At 40.4% G+C, this 15,693-nt stretch overlaps 1 protein-coding gene across 1 annotated transcript in view; it reads right to left on the bottom strand.

The window, feature by feature from the left end:
- Nucleotides 1-10,734, bottom strand: part of LOC106560722 (kelch-like protein 8) — a 30,482-nt gene extending 19,748 nt beyond the window's left edge. The window contains exon 1 of the mRNA XM_045699135.1: nucleotides 10,716-10,734. Within this exon, the coding sequence (XP_045555091.1) occupies nucleotides 10,716-10,734 (19 nt within the window). The remainder of the gene's footprint in view (nucleotides 1-10,715) is intronic.
- Nucleotides 10,735-15,693: the final 4,959 nt, after the last annotated feature.

Raw genomic sequence — 15,693 nt, 5'->3', positions numbered from 1 at the left:
ACTGATATGGTTTTTTTTGGTCTGATACAGTGGGGAAATGAAAATGTGTGTACTCATTAAGAAAGAAATTCCACAAATGTACTTTTAACAAGGCACACCTGTTAATTGAAATGCATTCCAGGTGACTACCTCATGAAGCTGGTTGAGAGAATGCCAATTGTTTGCAAAGCTGTCATCAAGGCAAAGGGTGGCTACTTTGAAGAATCTCAAATATATTTTGATTTGTTTAACACTTTTTTGGTTACTACATGATTCCTATACATGTTATTTCTTAGTTTGTCTTCACTATTATTCTACAATGTAGAAAACAGTAAAAAAAAAAAATTTAAAAAATGAATGAGTAGGCGTGTCCAAACTTTGACTGGTAATAGACAATTTTTATAACAGCTTCAGATTTCACCCGTCTCAAAAGCAAATGGTTTTGACCGTTTGGAACTTTACAGTTCCCAACGGTACGGCTCGCAAAAAGTATTGCTGCCCTTGTTATGAAATTACACCTTTACCCTGTTCATGTAAAAATTACTGTTTAAGGGAGAACTACCAAAAACATTTCATGCGGCGAATCTGGCAGTCAAAAAGCCCCAATCAGTAGTTAGAAGTGCAATCAGCAAGATGTGAGATGTGTCCACTCCAGTAGCCTACACAGCATTTTGGTAACAATGACTCAGCAAATTACATGGGTTGTCCCTCAATAAATAAACCCCATGATTTACTATTGCAAAAGCCATTTTAAAAACATCTGAATGCTAAAGGTGCCGTGCAGACGTAGCCTACGAATATTTGAAAAAGGGATATGATAGGCCTACCTCTCGTTGGCTCGAGCAGCTGCATCTCCCGCACTGTGCAAACAGTTATCTGACTTGTAGATCAATGTCATACGCAGTTACATGCATAAAAGTTCAATAAGCTGAAGGAGGACGCATCAATTCAATAATAAGTATTTTTGGAATAAGGCAGAAAAAAAGAATGAGTAAAAAACTGTCTAATTAAGGCGTCAGAGCATGGACAATGCCATTGAGGCCATCTCCAATTTTCTTCTTCACAAGTATAATTCATTGGCTGATCCCTCTCGATGACCCAGTTGGAGTCATTTGATCCTTCCTTAAACAAGGTAAGACATGCCTCATAACATGAAATAAAACATTCAAGTTTCAAACAATTAAGAATGATCTCAAAATACATACTGCCTCCAGCTCACATTGTAGTAGTGGGTGACGCACTAATAGCTTCTTGCATGCACTTGAATGGGACATGATGACTAACAAAAATACACAGACCAATTTAACTCCACTAAATTATGCAAATTAGACCAATAAGCATGATGGTATTTAGGTCAACTGGTTTTCTATTAATAAATAAAAAACATTATTTTGCAATAGTATTTTCTTTCCTGCCAGTACTTTGGCCGGCAACAGTTTTAATTAAAAAGTCAAAGCCGGCTAAATTGCCGGCTAACTGACATCCTGGCTGACACCCCATTATTTCTGCAGACACCGTTGAATCTTTAATTGGAAAAACGTGGTCACAGAGAGATTTTACAGAAATTGTTTTACCACATTTTACATTACTGGAAGAACTGTGTAAATGTGTTTTTGTAAAATGTAAATTGTTAAAACTAGTCCTTGTGCATGGAGTTGTATGGTTTGTTGAACTTTGAAATCAATAGTTTTTGTTTGGCATACATTTTAAAAGTGAACAATCTGAGTCTCAGCACAATTCTGTTACTATCGAATTGCCCTATCAGGACAATTCAGAAAGCTTGTGAGAAGGTAGAGGACTTTAGAACAGTACATTTGGCCTACAACTAACCAAATGTTCAAGTTGAGTCTGTTCTCTCCCTCACAAGTGCACACTCAATGGAAAAAGAGGTCAGGCTAATTCTCACAGGAGGCTCAATGTATGATGACACTGTTGGCAATAGAGAGATGTAGGACAGATGCCATTGAGCCCCAGCCCAGTGTGAGGTCTCTCTCTCCTGCCAAACAGATATGGCACAGCTTGAAAATGGAGCATCACAAACGAGAACACATTTCCACCCACACTTGACAGATTATCTGGCCTCTAGTGAGCTTTCTAGCGCTGAATAGATTCCATGTGACAACACCCCCCCCCTCAGTATTTTACCGAGCTCTAAAAGGGCAGAAGACATATACTGCAGAGACAATGTGGGCAAAGGGCACCCGAGTGGTAGAGTGGTCTAAGGCACTGCATCTCAGCGCTAGATGTGTCACTACAGACACCCTGGTACGAATCCAGGCTGTATCACAACCGGCCGTGATTGGAAGTCATTGGCCCAGCGTCATCCGGGTTTGGCCGGTGTAGGCCGTCATTGTTAATAACTATGTGTTCTTAACTGACTTGCCTAGTTAAATAAAACATTTTAAAAAGGCTCTTTATTTCCTTGACAACTCATGAAATCTAGAAACCATCCCATCTAAGTCTGTCTAAAAGACATATACTGATAAAACTATGGGCAATGAGTGTATTGAAAATTACATACAGTACGAGTCAAAAGTCTGGACACCTACTCGTTCAAGAGTTATTTATGTTTTACTATTTTCTACATTATATAATAAAATTTATGAAACCATGTAGTAACCAAAGAAAGTGTATTTTATATTTGAGAGTAGCCACCCTTTGCCTTGATGACAGCTTTGCACACACTTGGCATTCTCTCAGCCAGCTTCATGGGGTAGTCACCTGGAATGCATTTCAATTAACAGGTTTGCCCTGTTAAAAGTTAATTTGTGGAATTCCCTTAATGCATTTGAGCCAATCAGGATGATATACAGAGGATTGATCTATTTGGTAAAAGACCAAGTCCATATTATGTCAAGAACAGCTCAAATAAGCAAAGAGAAACAACAGGCATGACATGAAGGTCAGCCAATCCGGAAAATGTCAAGAACTTTGTAAGTTTCTTCAAGTGCAGTCACAAAAACCATCAAGCGCTATGACGAAACTGGCTCTCATGAAGACAACCACTGGAAAGGAAGACCCAGAGTTACCTTTGCTGCAGAGGAAACATTTATTAGAGTTACCAGCCTCAGATTACAGCCCAAATAAACACTTCAGAGTTCAAGTAACAGACATCTCAACATCAACTGTTCAGAGGAGACTGCGTGAATGAGGCCTTCATGGTCAAATTGCTGCAAAGAAACCACTACTAAAAGGACCAATAAGAAGAGACTTGCTTGGGCCAAGAAACACAAGCAATGGACATTAGACTGGTGGAAATCTGTCCACATTTGAGATTTTTGGTTCCAACCGCCATGTCTTTGTGAGACACAGAGTAGGTGAACGGATGATCTCTGCATGTGTGGTTCCCACCGTGAAGCATGGAGGAGGAGGTGTGATGGTGCTTTGCTGGTGACACTGTCAGTGATTTATTTAGAATTCAAGGCACACTTAACCAGCATGGCTACCACAGCATTCTGCAGCGATATGCCATCCCATCTGGTTTGTGTTTATTGGGACTATCATTTGTTTTTCAACAGGACAATGACCCAACACACCTCCCAGCTGTGTAAGGGCTATTTGACCAAGAAGCAGAGTGATGAGTGCTACATCAGATGACCTGGCCTCCACAATCACCCGACCTCAACCCAATTGAGATGGTTTGGGATGAGTTGGACCGCAGAGTGAAAGAAAAGCAGCCAACAAAAGCTCAGCATATGTGGGAACTCCTTCAAGGCTATTGGAAAAGCATTCCAGGTGAAGCTGGTTGAGAGAATGCCAAGTGTGCAAAGCTGTCATCAAGGCAAAGGGTGGCTACTTTAAAGAATCTAAAATAACAATATATTTTGATTTGATTAACAGTTTCGTGGTTACTACATCATTCCATGTGTTATTTCATAGCTTTGATAGTTTTGATTTCATTCAACAATGTAGAAAATAGTAAAAATAAAGAAAAACCCTTCAATGAGTAGGTGTGTCCAAACTTTTGACTGGTACTGGGGTTGAAAGCAAGTGCACTGCACCCATACCCTTATTGAAATTCAGTCCACCAACAGTTGGGGTTTTCTATCCGTGTGTGTGTGCGAGCAAGAGACTAGGCTCATTGCCAACTGTTTGACAGTGTGCCAGCAGTGAATCAGGGATTTCCACTGTGCAAAGTGACATGTGTAGCCATGAGACGCACACAAAGCAAACACGCCACCATAGCAACCTACTTTTGTGAGTCTCTCTGCAATAGGTTAAATTAGGCTGCCCTGTCTCATCCACCATGATTTTACTAAACAGATGTGTCCCATTGCCATGTGTTAAAGTTACCCTGACCCATCCAACAATAGATATCTCTCTGAATGAGGTTGAAGACTGAATATGTAAAAAACAGCACTGTTGTTACAGTATGACCGTATGTTCCGTAACACATGGCCAGAGAGCAATTACAGCATGTCTCAGGGCTTATAGACAAATGGCATTGAGAAGGTAAAGTTGACATTCTGGACATTTACGTCATTTAGCAGACAACCAACAAGCTACACCTTGCTTACTATGCTAGTTAGTCTTTGGCAACCAACCAAACCATAGCTAGCCAACTATCCACCTGTTTCATATTTATGTGTTCAACCAAATAAACTCACCTAGTTATGTTTATTGTTACGCTAGCTAACATGCTAATGCTAGCTAGGTAAATAGGATGCTAGAGCTAACTAGCTAGCAAACGTTACCTTCATTGGCTAACTAACTTTACAGGTTGCAAGCGTCTAACGTTGGATGTCAGAAAGTCTGCGTCTCTCTTATTTTGCAGTGCAAGTAAGTCAGTAGTAGTATGGGAATCCTAAAATAGTTAGCTATTGCCGTATATTTTTGCTAGCTAACAACAAGGAAAGTTGGCTAACGTTAGCTTGCTAACTGACAATATCTTGAACTTGTTGACATCAAATCACTCATGCAAGATGTGGAGGAAACTAATTAATGTCAGCCTTGCTGCACATTTAATACATGGACACTTTGAGAAAATCTACATGAAACAAATGTATTTTTTCTGTTACCTTAGCTTGTACAAATCCATGCACACTTCAATCCAAACTCATTTCTTGCAGTGAAGAAATAACCAATTCGATTCGTTTTGGCAAAGATGTTGTAATTTGCAATGCTTTATGGGAGATGTGGTCGACTTCCACCACAGCGCAGTTGTCATCATTGACTTTGTAAGATACAGTAAATAAGGTCCTAGACAGGGCCGGTCCTGGACGTTCTGCCGCCCTTGGCAAGACAAAAATATGAATACCCCTACCCCACACAAAATAGAAGTTTCAGGAAATAATGGACAGATATATAGGCATTCTTACCATATTTCTCAATGTCAAACCAGAGTGTCTTGTTTGCAAATAATTACATCTTAGACATCCTAATGAATTTAAGCATGGTATTTTCAAAAGTGAACTTTCCACCCAGACAGGCTCTACTGACGCAGAAAAATGTAAGCTTCAACTGCTGGCTACTCGTTGTATAACACAACAACAGAAGTGCTTCCCTAAAAGCTGCCTGGGTTTAAACAAACATCTTCTCTTTTCAGAAAGAGAAAAGCTAAATTAATAGGGACAGAATAGCAAAGTATTTTTTTAAAATCTCCTCTAATATTATACGCTGCAGCTCAGCTTCAGAATGTCATAGAGGGGAATCAATATATCCCCATATGCATCGGAGTCACGTCTTCCACGGGCATTTTAGAGGTTGTTTCTACCATAAGGCATCACCGAGTTAAGCATTGTTATAGAACGCTTAATATAATTTGGATACGTTTCATGTATTTATTTCAAAATATAAAGCAAACAAAATATATAATTTTTTCCCTTTTCTTTAACAAAGGGTATGTGATACCCTCACTCAATTCAATCCCTGGTTTTAACCGAACACACCAAGCCCTTCCCAGACACATAGATATTTCATCAGTGCATGACATGATATTGTAGTATTTGGCTATACCCACATCTATGGATAGCATAATTGTGTCTATCAAACAGGTAGGCTTACCACTTATTTTTTGGAATAGGAATAAATAGGTACCAATTATATATGTAATTCTATGATTTTGCCCATAAAAAATGTTGGTGCACATGTGCACATATAGGAGGTCCCTTACCAGGCAGAAGGGAATTGTAATTGCATTAAGGAGTTACAATGTTGCTATCACTATGCAGCCAACTACCTATAGTAGGAAACCGAGTTTCTTATGAATAATATGCCACTTGCTATCACACATGGCAAGATCTTCATCTTTTCTTTTTGTTTGCCAGTCTGAGATATGGCTTTTTTTTTGCAACTCTGCCTAGAAGGCCAGCTTCCCGGAGTCGCCTCTTCACTTTTGACATTGAGACTGGTGTTTATGGGTACTATTTAATGAAGCTGCCAGTTGAGGACTTGTGAGGTGTCTGTTTCTCAAACTAGATACTCTAATGTCCTCTTGCTCAGTTGTGCACCGGGGCCTCCCACTCCTCTTTCTATTCTGGTTAGAGTCAGTTTGTGCTGTTCTGTGAACGGAGTAGTACACAGCGTTGTATGAGATCTTCAGTTTCTTGGCAATTTCTAGCATTGAATAGAATAGACTGACGAGTTTCAGAAGAAAGTTATTTGTTTCTAGCCATTTTAAGCCTGTAATCGAACCCACAAATGCTGATGCTCCAGATACTCAACTAGTCTAAAGGCCAGTTTTATTGCTTCTTTAATCCCGACAACAGCTTTCATCTGTGCTAACATAATTGCAAAAGGGTTTTCTAATGATCAATTAGCCTTTTAAAATGCTAAACATGGATTAGCTAACACAACGTGCCATTGGAACACAGGGGTGATGGTAGTTCATAATGGGCCTTTTGTACGCATATGTAGATATTACATAAAAAATCTTCTATTTCCAGCTACAATAGTCATCTACAACATTAACAATGTCTACACTGTATTTCTGATCAAATTGATGTTATTTTAATGGACAAAAGTGTTTACTTTTCTTTCAAAACCAAGGACATTTCTAAGTGACCCAAACTTTTGAACGGTAGTGTATATTTTGTAAATGGCCAGAACAATAATGCATTGGCAGGGAAATTGAATTAAAACCAATATGCAGTGATCATGTATTGGGCCTATAGCCTACTGCACAAACCTCATTGATACAGTACTGTTTTTAATAGGTTAATGTTGCATAGGCTTAAGTTTAAGTCTTATAAATAGAACATCTTAGAGGTATATGTCAGTTTGCATTTTGACTCAGAAAGTGATCTTGACTCAGAAAAGGTTGGTGACCCCTGTCCTAGATCAGCACTCATACACTACAACACTTTGTGAATATGGGCCCTGATATTTTCTGACCTCTCACCTCTGCCATGGCTCCCTTACGATGACAGCGATGATGAACAAGGCACTGTAGCCTATCAGAAGGAAGATGGCTCATAAAATGAATGGAGGTATGCCATGACCCTCGGTAGAAAACAGCCCCTTCAATTCCTACTACCGTCAGGAGAAGACTTCCAACCACAGTACCCACCTACAGAGAGCGTGAGATAGACAGACAGGGATGCCAGTAAAGGGCCAATGTCTGAGGATTTGTAGCATGACAATAAGATACTAAAAAGTAGACAGATTAGACATACCTCGAAGATCTTCCTTGCTGCTTTGGGCCACTTGTAGTTCACAAAAACACCCAACGCTACAGGGACTACCAAGGTGATCAGAGTGATGCCTAAAAAAATATGTTTATACATAGGCCTACATGGCAGTTAATACATATTGAATAACATCAGACCAGAAGTATGACTCCAAATGTCCAACATGTTACGTAGCCCTCGTTTCAAGCCCTAATCATAGACTGCTGGTGAACTTTTATTCCATTCCAATGCATTTGAAGAATCTTACAATTTCTGACCTACGGAGTTTATCACACTGCACTCCCCAGTGTTAAATAGTTAAAGAGTCAGATGGAAAACCTGAGAGAGAATGAGAGCGAGAGAAAGAGAGAGAAGTAAATAGTGAGTCCGAAGAGAGAGAAGATTCAAAACATCAAGACGGCAAAAAAATAATAAAACTGCAATTTATTGAAATGTGAAAGAACCAAAAGGTCACTACCAATATTAAAGTAAGGCATTCTGATGGTGCCTGCCTCCACACAGGAGTGTGTGTAGATGTACAGACCCAGAGGCATCATACCTATACCAATAACCGTAGAGATTGTCGTCATTGTCGCTACAGCAATAGACGGCAACAGACAAAACAACAGACAGACGTGTTAGCCTAGCAGGATGACCGGCCCATTTTGCCACAACTTTGGAAGTATGCTTGGGGTGTTTGTCCGTTTGGAAGACCTATTTGAGACCAAGCTTTAACTTCCTGACTGATGTCTTGAGATGTTGCTTCAATATATCCACAATTTTCCTCCCTCATGATGCCATCTATTTTGTGAAGTGCACCAGTCCCTCCTGCAGCAAAGCAAGGTGTTTATACTGGCGTATTATGTTTGTACAAATGAGCGTGGTAACTTCTGACGTTTGGAAATTGCTCCCAAGGATGAACTAGACTTTTTTCTGAGGTCTTGGCTGATTTCTTCTGATTTTCCCATGATGTCAAGCAAAGAGGCACTGAGTTTGAAGGTAGGCCTTGAAATACGGCCATAGGTACAACTCCAATTGACTCAAATTATGTCAATTAGCCTATCAGAAGCTTCTAAAGCCATGACATCATTTTCGGGAATTTTCCAAGCTGTTTAAAGGCACGGTCAACTTAGTGTATGTAAACTTCTGACCCACTGGAATTGTGATACAGTGAATTATAAGTGAAATAATCTCTACGTAAACAATTGTTGGAGAAAATTACTTGTGTCATGCACAAAGTAGATGTCCTAACCGACTTGCCAAAACTATAGTTTGTTAACAAGAAATTTGTGGAGTGGTTGAAAAATGAGTTTTGTTAATGACTCCAACCTAAGTGTATGTAAACTTCTGACTTCAACTGTATGTATGAACAGCTAAATGATTCAAATAAAAGCAAATACGGTTTGAACCCAGATCTGAAGAGGAGAGGAAAGACCCATTCCATTCCACTGACATAACCCTCACTTCCACAACCAGTCTCTAATCAGTTCGCTCTAGTAGCCTGTGTGAAACGCATCGATGTAATGAGTCTCACCATTATTGAAGAAGGAACAGTTAAGGCAGCACATGGCTCGTTCATCATCTTCACAAATTCAGGACAAAATAAATTCTACAGTGGGGAAGGAAAACAGTCTACAGAGTAAGAAGAGGTTGAGTTACAAACACATACTGTACTGTGTTGTGCTGTAAATTAGGCCTACGTGTTCTATCTGAATCATGCAGTAGCTGTGTTTCACAAAGACACAATTCAAGGAGACAGCTTTGATCCAGCTCTAAGCCTGAGAGGTAGGGAGGCTACCTTAGATTTGAGGTGTGATAGTGAGTGTGATAGTGGATGTGAGCAAATCAAATCAAATTTATTTATAAAGCCCTTCTTACATCAGCTGATGTCACAAAGTGCTGTATCGAAACCCAGCCTAAAACCCCAAACAGCAAGCAATGCAGGTGTAGAAGCACGGTGGCTAGGAAAAACTCCCTAGAAAGGCCAAAACCTAGGAAGAAACCTAGAAAGGAACCAGGCTATGAGGGGTGGCCAGTCCTCTTCTGGCTGTGCCGGGTGGAGATTATAACAGAACATGGCCAAGATGTTCAAATGTTCATAGATGACCAGCAGGGTCAAATAATAATCACAGTGATTGTCGAGGGTGCAACAGGTCAGCACCTTATGAGTAAATGTCAGTTGGCTTTTCATAGCCGATCATTCAGAGTATCTCTACAGCTTCTGCTGTCTCTAGAGAGTTGAAAACAGCAGGTCTGGGACAGGTAGCACATCCGGTGAACAGGTCAGGATTCCATAGCCGCAGGCAGAACAGTTGAAACTGGAGCAGCAGCACGGCCAGGTAGGCTGGGGACAGCAAGGAGTCATGAGGCCAGGTAGCCCTGAGGCATGGTCCTAGGGCTCAGGTCCTCTGAGAGAGAGAAAGAAAGAAAGAAAATTAGAGATAGCATACTTACATTCACACAGGACACTGGATAATACAGGAGAAATACTCCAGATATAACAGACTGACACTAGCCCCCGGACACAAACTGCTGCAGCATAAATACTGTAGGCTGAGACAGATGGATCAGGAGACACTGGAAACTCAGTTCTATGTATCTAATTTCTATATCCTTCCCATGCATGTTGTATAAAGGTGCAGCAGACTAGGGGCTGGTAGGAGCAGAGCTGATGCTCCAGCGACAGTCTGAGGCTCCATGCTCACCTTGCTAACAGTCTGTCCCGAGCCTCCCTCTACCCAGGAGATGACCGCCGTCAATTGGCACACTGACTGCAGGAATGTCCACCAGAGCTGTTGTCAGAGAATTTAATATTAATTTCTCTACCATAAACTACCTCCAACGTCGTTTAAGATAATTTGGCAGTACATCCAACCGGCCTCATAACCACAGACCACATGTAATCACGCCAGCCCAGGATCTCCACATCAGCTTCTTCACCTGTGGGACCGTCTGAGACCAGCCACCCGGATAGCTGATGAAACTGTGAGTTTGCATTACTAAAGAATTTCTGCACAAACTGTCAGAAACAGCCTCAGGGAAGCTCATCGGCGTGCTTGTCGTCCTCACCAGGGTCTTGACTTCACTGCAGTTCGGCGTCGTATCCAATTTCAGTGGGCAAAGGCTCACCTTCGATGGCCACTGGCATGCTGGAGAAGTGTGCACTTCAAGGATGAATCCCGGTTTCAACTGTACCGGGCAGATGGCAGACAGCGTGTATGGCGTCGTGTGGGTGAGCGGTTTGCTGATGTCAACGTTGTGAAACTGAGTGCCCCATGGGGGCGGTGGGGTTATACTATGGGCAGGCATAAGCTACACACAACAAACACAATTGCATTTTATCAATGGCAATTTGAATGCACAAAGATCTGCTGCCATCACCTCATGTTTCAGCATGATAATCAAAGGGCCACCCTGGCCCCTCTTTTACGCTTCTGCTACTCTCTGTTTATTATCCATGCATGGTCACTTTAACTCTACCTACATGTACATATTACCTCAATTACCTCGACTAACCGGTGCCCCCGCACATTGGCTCTGAACTGGTAACCCCTGTATATAGCCTCGCAATTGTTATTTTACTGCTGCTGTTTAATTATTTGTAACTTTTACTTATCTATTTTTTACTTAACACGTTTTTCTTCTTAACTTCTTAAAGCATTGTTGGTTAAGGGCTTGTAAGTAAGCATTTCTCTGTAAGGTCTACCTACACCTGTCGTATTCGGCGCATGTGACAAATAACATTTGATTTGGTAATGTACGACCCTATGTCACAATCATGTGTACACAATTCCTTGAAGCTGAAAATGTCCCAGTTCTTCTATGGTCTGCATATTCACCAGACATGTCACCCATTGAGCTTGTTTGGGATGCTCTGGATCAACGTGTACGACAGAGTAGTCCAGATCCTGCCAATATCCAGAAACTTCGCACAGCCATTGAAGAGGAGTGGGACAACATTCCACAGGCCACAATCAACAGCCTGATCAACTCTATGCGAAGGAGATATGTCACGCTGCATTTTAGCTTTACATTTGAGTAAATTTAGCAGAGACTCTTATCCAGAGTGACTTACAAATGGGTTAAGGGCTAAAGGGCACATCAACAGATCTGGGATTCAAACCAGCAACCTTTTGGTTACAGGCCCAACACTCTTAAAGGCTAGGCTACCTGCCCCCCGCTGCATAAGGGTAATGGTGGTCACACCAGATACTGACTGTTTTTCTGATCTACACCCCTACCTATATTTTTAAGGTATCTGTGACCATCACATGCATATCTGGATTCCCAGTCATGTGTAAACCATAGATTAGGGCATAATGAATTTATTTAAAATTACTGATTTCCTTATATGAACTGTAACTCAGTAAAATCATATAAATTGTTGCATCTTGCTTTTATATTTTTGTTCAGTGTAGTTAATAGACCAATAAGAAAGAGTTCCAATTCTCTCTGCCACCAACAGCCAGTTTTACCCTCCCCGCTCAGACCACTCCCAGACAGTCCTAGCACAATTATTGCTTGAGAAATTGCTCTTTGCTAAAAAGCTATTTTTGTAAATTGCTTTACAATTTTAATTGAAAACAATCACAGTAAGGTACTTAATTGTTACCCAGAAATAATATATTGAGATGAAAATTACTGCATTGGACCTTTAAAACCTTATAGAAAAATGAATAAAGGGAAGTGCTGCTAGGGTACACAATAGTAGGTCTATGTAGATAAAAGGTAAAAGGGGCAAATTGGTCATCAAAAACAGAAGAGGATCAAGGCACTCTCCATATAATAACTTCATATACACTACCATTCAAAAGTTTGGGGTCACTTAGAGATGTCCTTGTTTTTTAAAGAAAAACATTTTTTTTGTCCATTATATCAAATTGATCAGAAATACAGTGTCGACATTGTTAATGTTGTAAATGACTATTGTAGCTGGAAAATGGTTGATTTTGAATGGAATATCTACATAGGTGTACAGAGGCCCATTATGAGCAACTGTCGCTCCTGTGTTACAATGGCACGTTGTGTTAGCTAATTCAAGTTTATCATTTTAAAAGGCTAATTGATCATTAGAAAACCCTTTTGCAATTATGTTAGCACAGCTGAAAACTGTAGTTGTGATTAAAGAAGCAATAAAACTGGCCTTCTTTAGACTAGTTGAGTATCTGGAGCATCAGCATTTGTGGGTTCGATTACAGGCTCAAAATGGCCAGAAACAAATACTTTTTTCTGAAACTCGTCAGTCTGTTCTTGTTCTGAGAAATGAAGGCTATTCCATGTGAGAAATTGCCAACCAATGGAAGATCTCATACTACGTTGTGTACTACTCTCTTCACAGAACAGCTCTAACCAGAATAGAAAGAGGAGTGGGAGGCCCCGGTGCACAACTGAGCTAGAGGACATTAGTTTGAGAAACAGACGCCTCACAAGTCCTCAACTGGCACCTTCATTAAATATGTCGTGTCTTTGGCTATGCCGGATTAAGTGATATGACATGCTAACTTATAAAATGATTTCTCTGTAATTAATATTACCTGATTAAGCTAATCATGTAAATGTAATTAACTAGAAAGTCGGGGCACCACGGAAGAACGTTTATAGAGCCGTTATCTTCCGAATAAACTCTTAAAATACTTAGTAATATTTTACATCGATAGCAGTCAATGTTAACCCTTGTCTTATTTTCAGTCTCATAATGAAAGTTGTAAATTCTTGGTTATCTTCACGAACCCTGGCTAACAAGTTGAATCAGCAATACCAAATTGGGTTTAATTATTTATTTACTAAATACCTAACTAATCACACAGAATTACAAATACACAGAATACAATGATGTCATACAGAAAACGTCCCTGGTGAACGGAACCTGTATGAAAGCTGGTTACACAAAGGAAAGGGGGTTGGGCTTGAATGAAAGAGCGGGAAGATTTAGGAACAGAGAAACAGCAGCTATGCTATCGTAAATACATTATCTTATGCATTCTAAATTACCGCCCATTTGGAAAAGGAAAATGCAATAAATATTTACTCTGAGCTGCGCTTCGGTAGATTGGTCGTAGATGCTGGCCGGGTTGGCCAACAGATCTTCCTGTAAACTCTTAAGAATGTCTCTGGTGGTAAATTGGATAAGTGGTGGTATCTTCGTCCGTCTGTTAGACTGGATCCGTCGTCCGTCCTTTCCTAGCCCACGTAAGCAGCGGCCGCTGCTAACTCAACGGCTAGGAAGTAGCACTTCTGTAGTGAATAAGCTCAAAGTTCATACCATTCGCCACCAAAGCTCACGCCGAGGTTGGCTTAGTTCTGTACTTGACATGTGTGTCCTTCTAACGTAGAGGCTGCAGACCTCCCGTACTGGAACTACCTGGTTATCTTTTCGTCAAAGGATTATATAGTGGAGAGGGGGAGGGAGGTGTTTCATTGTTTATAACCGCTGTCTCTTCACAGGGTTGGGCCACTGATCGAGCAGGGCACTTTCCTTATGAAAACCCAATTCTCTCGTTTGGAAGCTAAAATTACATTTAATCTCCTAACAAACATTTTCAATATCAAACATTTCAATTGCATAACAATTCCATGTGACTCTGATAACTAGAGGGTGGATACTTTCCCAGGTACAGTTTATGTCGTCCTGTCATCAATCATAATGTCTCATATGACAACTGAAATGAAATCCATACTCATTACGTTATCAAGCATATTTCCAACTGGTTTTATTAACAAAATATGGTTCCTTTTCCCCATTTGTTTGATGTTCCCAGACTCTCTATATTTAACACAGGCTATTCACGTCCTTCAGTAGATTCAGAGAGGGGAAGAGAGAAAGGTATTTATGGGGGGGGGGTCATAAACCTTACCCACAGGCCAACGTCATGACAAATAGTACCCGCAAAACACCAGTCTCAACGTTAACAGTGAAGAGGCGACTCCGGGAAGCTGGCCTTCAATTAAAAAAAATCATTATTTATAACCTTGACTATATTTCCTAATCATTTTGCAACTCATTTCATGTATGCTTTCATGGAAAACAAGGACAATTCTAAGTGAACGCAAATGTTTGAATGGTAGTGTAATAATTATAATGCATAGATTAAATAACTCTGGTGCATTTGTCTGCATGGCCTTCGTCAGGGAGTGCCATTCAAATAAACGCATTTTACTTAATACCTTAAATATATATTTATTAAAAAAAATCGAATTATAATTCTGTGGTTGCACATTCATACAGTCTGCAGAAGACAGGGATGACGAAATGTTGCAGATAGAAATGCAATAAATAGAACTGCCCTGACTCCTTATTCTAAATGACTCAGACAAGCATATCTGTTCTACATTAGACATATCTATCTGGACATGGTGACAAGGTTTAATGCCTGAGAAAGGTTGTGTAAACTCATTATATTATGCATCATTGGTTTTATGGAAAGGAGAAGACACTCTTTAATTGATGTCATATGACCATGACCACTGAATGTTACACTAAAGCATTGAGTCACATAAAATACCATTTTAAGCCTCTCATCATGTCAAAATTAATTCCAATCTGAACAGCTTTAAAAGGTGAAGGTTTAATGTGAAAATCTGAAGCACCAGAACATATCAGTAAAAAACAAAATGGCACTAGGACAGAGGATAATTGTTCTGCCATGATTTTAGCATCCGTGTCACGGCCAGTTTGGGCTGGTGTTACTGTCAACACTTTGCATGGAGTTATCGATTTAAATTGAGACACACACACGCTATGTGCTGCCAAAGATTAGAGTCAGATCAGTGCTGAATAGGGTTCATACATCACAGTGACCTCTGTGCACAGGCATGTGACCCGACCCAGCCATTTGGTGTGTGTGGATCCACTCTGTGGCCCTGTGCCCTCTCTCTCTTTCTGCCTTCACACAATATCAATTATGAAATCAAACTGATTAACATACAACACCACACTACAGCACTACAGCCAGCCAGCAGTAGGCTGCTGTTAGACTGTTATCATGACAGCCCACTAGGAGACTTAGTTCTGGTCAAATGTGGTACACTACCGTAATTTCCGGTCTATTGAGCGCACCTGAATATAAGCCGCACCCACTGAATTAAAAAAAATCTATATTATTTTGAA

Source organism: Salmo salar, chromosome ssa01 (genome assembly GCF_905237065.1).
Source record: "Salmo salar chromosome ssa01, Ssal_v3.1, whole genome shotgun sequence".
Lineage (NCBI taxonomy): Eukaryota > Metazoa > Chordata > Actinopteri > Salmoniformes > Salmonidae > Salmo > Salmo salar.
The sequence above is the reverse complement of the archived record's forward strand: the minus strand, read 5'-3'. Positions and strand labels throughout refer to the sequence as shown.